General features: G+C 38.1%; 1 protein-coding gene across 1 annotated transcript; it reads right to left on the bottom strand.

Annotated features, from left to right (window-relative positions):
- Positions 1-636: 636 nt before the first annotated feature.
- LOC123042536 (geraniol 8-hydroxylase-like) lies at positions 637-1206 on the bottom strand. The gene has a single exon (XM_044464968.1). The coding sequence runs from the start codon at positions 1189-1191 to the stop codon at positions 637-639; it is 555 nt and encodes a 184-aa protein (XP_044320903.1). The 5' UTR covers positions 1192-1206.
- Between the last annotated feature and the right edge of the window lie 404 nt (positions 1207-1610).

Raw genomic sequence — 1610 nt, 5'->3', positions numbered from 1 at the left:
AATATATGGGGCTAATTGAAGGAAGGATTTGAGGTAAAAAGGTAGGATAATTAAAAGAAGGATCATATGCTTCATTCGGGTGGGGCTACTAAATTAGAAAAGGAAGGATTTGATTCCCGACAAAAATGGATGAGGACGTCATGGCAATTAAAGGAAGGATTATACTTAAACGGAATTAGTGGGAGATTATATATGCCCGCAAAGAAAATATGGATGCGGATAAATTGCTTCCAATTTTTTATGTTCATTTTGTAAAAGGATGCTGCATTGCATGTTCTATAGTGAATCCGATGCTACGAGACATTATGCGTGCATTAAACATCAATTTTCCCGTTGCAATACACGGGCATATGTGCTAGTACAAACCTAAAAGGTTAATACAAACCTAAAAGGTTAATCTGAGTGGCTAGGATGGCATGCATGAATACCTTTTGTAGGATCAGCAACTGTGTAACACAACATATCTCCGCGTAAAAACAACATATCATTCAACTTGTGCACTGCGAGGAAGTCAAGTTTTCTAAAAGTTTAACTGTGACATACATAATTGTATAAATTCCATGGGTGATACATTTGAATTAGTACATGTTAAAAACATTTAAAACAACCTTACTAGGGACACATTTTGTTTCTAATTCAAATCGGTGTTGGTACAATACGAAGAGGCACGACCTTCGTAAGTGATAGGCTAAACTTTTCTTCCATATCAATCCCATCCCTTTCAAGCTCAACAGGGAGACTCCACTTAAATTGATTTAACAACGAAGCGAGGACCAAATGCACCATCCTAATAGCCAATGGCATTCCAAGGCAGATCCGACGTCCGGCACCAAATGGAAGGAGCTCAAAATCGGCACCCTTAAAGTCAACTGTTGAACCCAAGAACCTCTCTGGCATAAACTTCTCAGGTTCAGTCCATACATCTTTATCTCGACCTATCGCCCATATGTTTATAAACACACGTGAATCTTTAGGTATTGTGTAACCTGCTATTTTCAGTGTTCTCTCTGGTTTCCGTGGCAACAGGAACGGGCCAGGAGGATGAAGTCTAAAAGTCTCTTTTATGACAGCTTGGAGATAGGGCAACCGAACAATATCATCTTCGTCAATGTTTCTTTTGGATCCAATAACTTCTGCAAGCTCGTTGGAAGCTCTAGATATTGATGATGGATTTTGGAGAAGCTCTGTCATTGCCCATTCTACTGTGCTAGAGCTTGTGTCACTACCAGCAGAGAATAGATCCTAACATGCAAATATAATGTCACGTCAATAGTCTAGTCAATATAGCTATTTAGATACACTAAACAAGCACCACAGAGAGTACAAATGATTGTTTTCTATAGAAGAACTTAAATTCTCTTTGAACTACACATACATGTACTGTTTGGATGAACTATAGAAGAAACACCTCATTGATTTGCGTTATAAGGTTTTATACTCATTTCATTATAGTATAGTAGAAGCTATTGTTCCTAACCCAATTTTCCATTCTTCAGGCATTGGATGAAGTGCAGTCATGCGAGGGCTATGGTGGAATTGTTGGAAATGGGGTAAAATACAATAAGCCTGGTTTGAAACAAAGGAAAAACATAGGAATTCTTGTTTTAGAT

The sequence above is a fragment of the Triticum aestivum genome, chromosome 2B (assembly GCF_018294505.1).
Source record: "Triticum aestivum cultivar Chinese Spring chromosome 2B, IWGSC CS RefSeq v2.1, whole genome shotgun sequence".
NCBI lineage: Eukaryota > Viridiplantae > Streptophyta > Magnoliopsida > Poales > Poaceae > Triticum > Triticum aestivum.
This window is presented reverse-complemented; position numbering and strand designations above follow the sequence as displayed.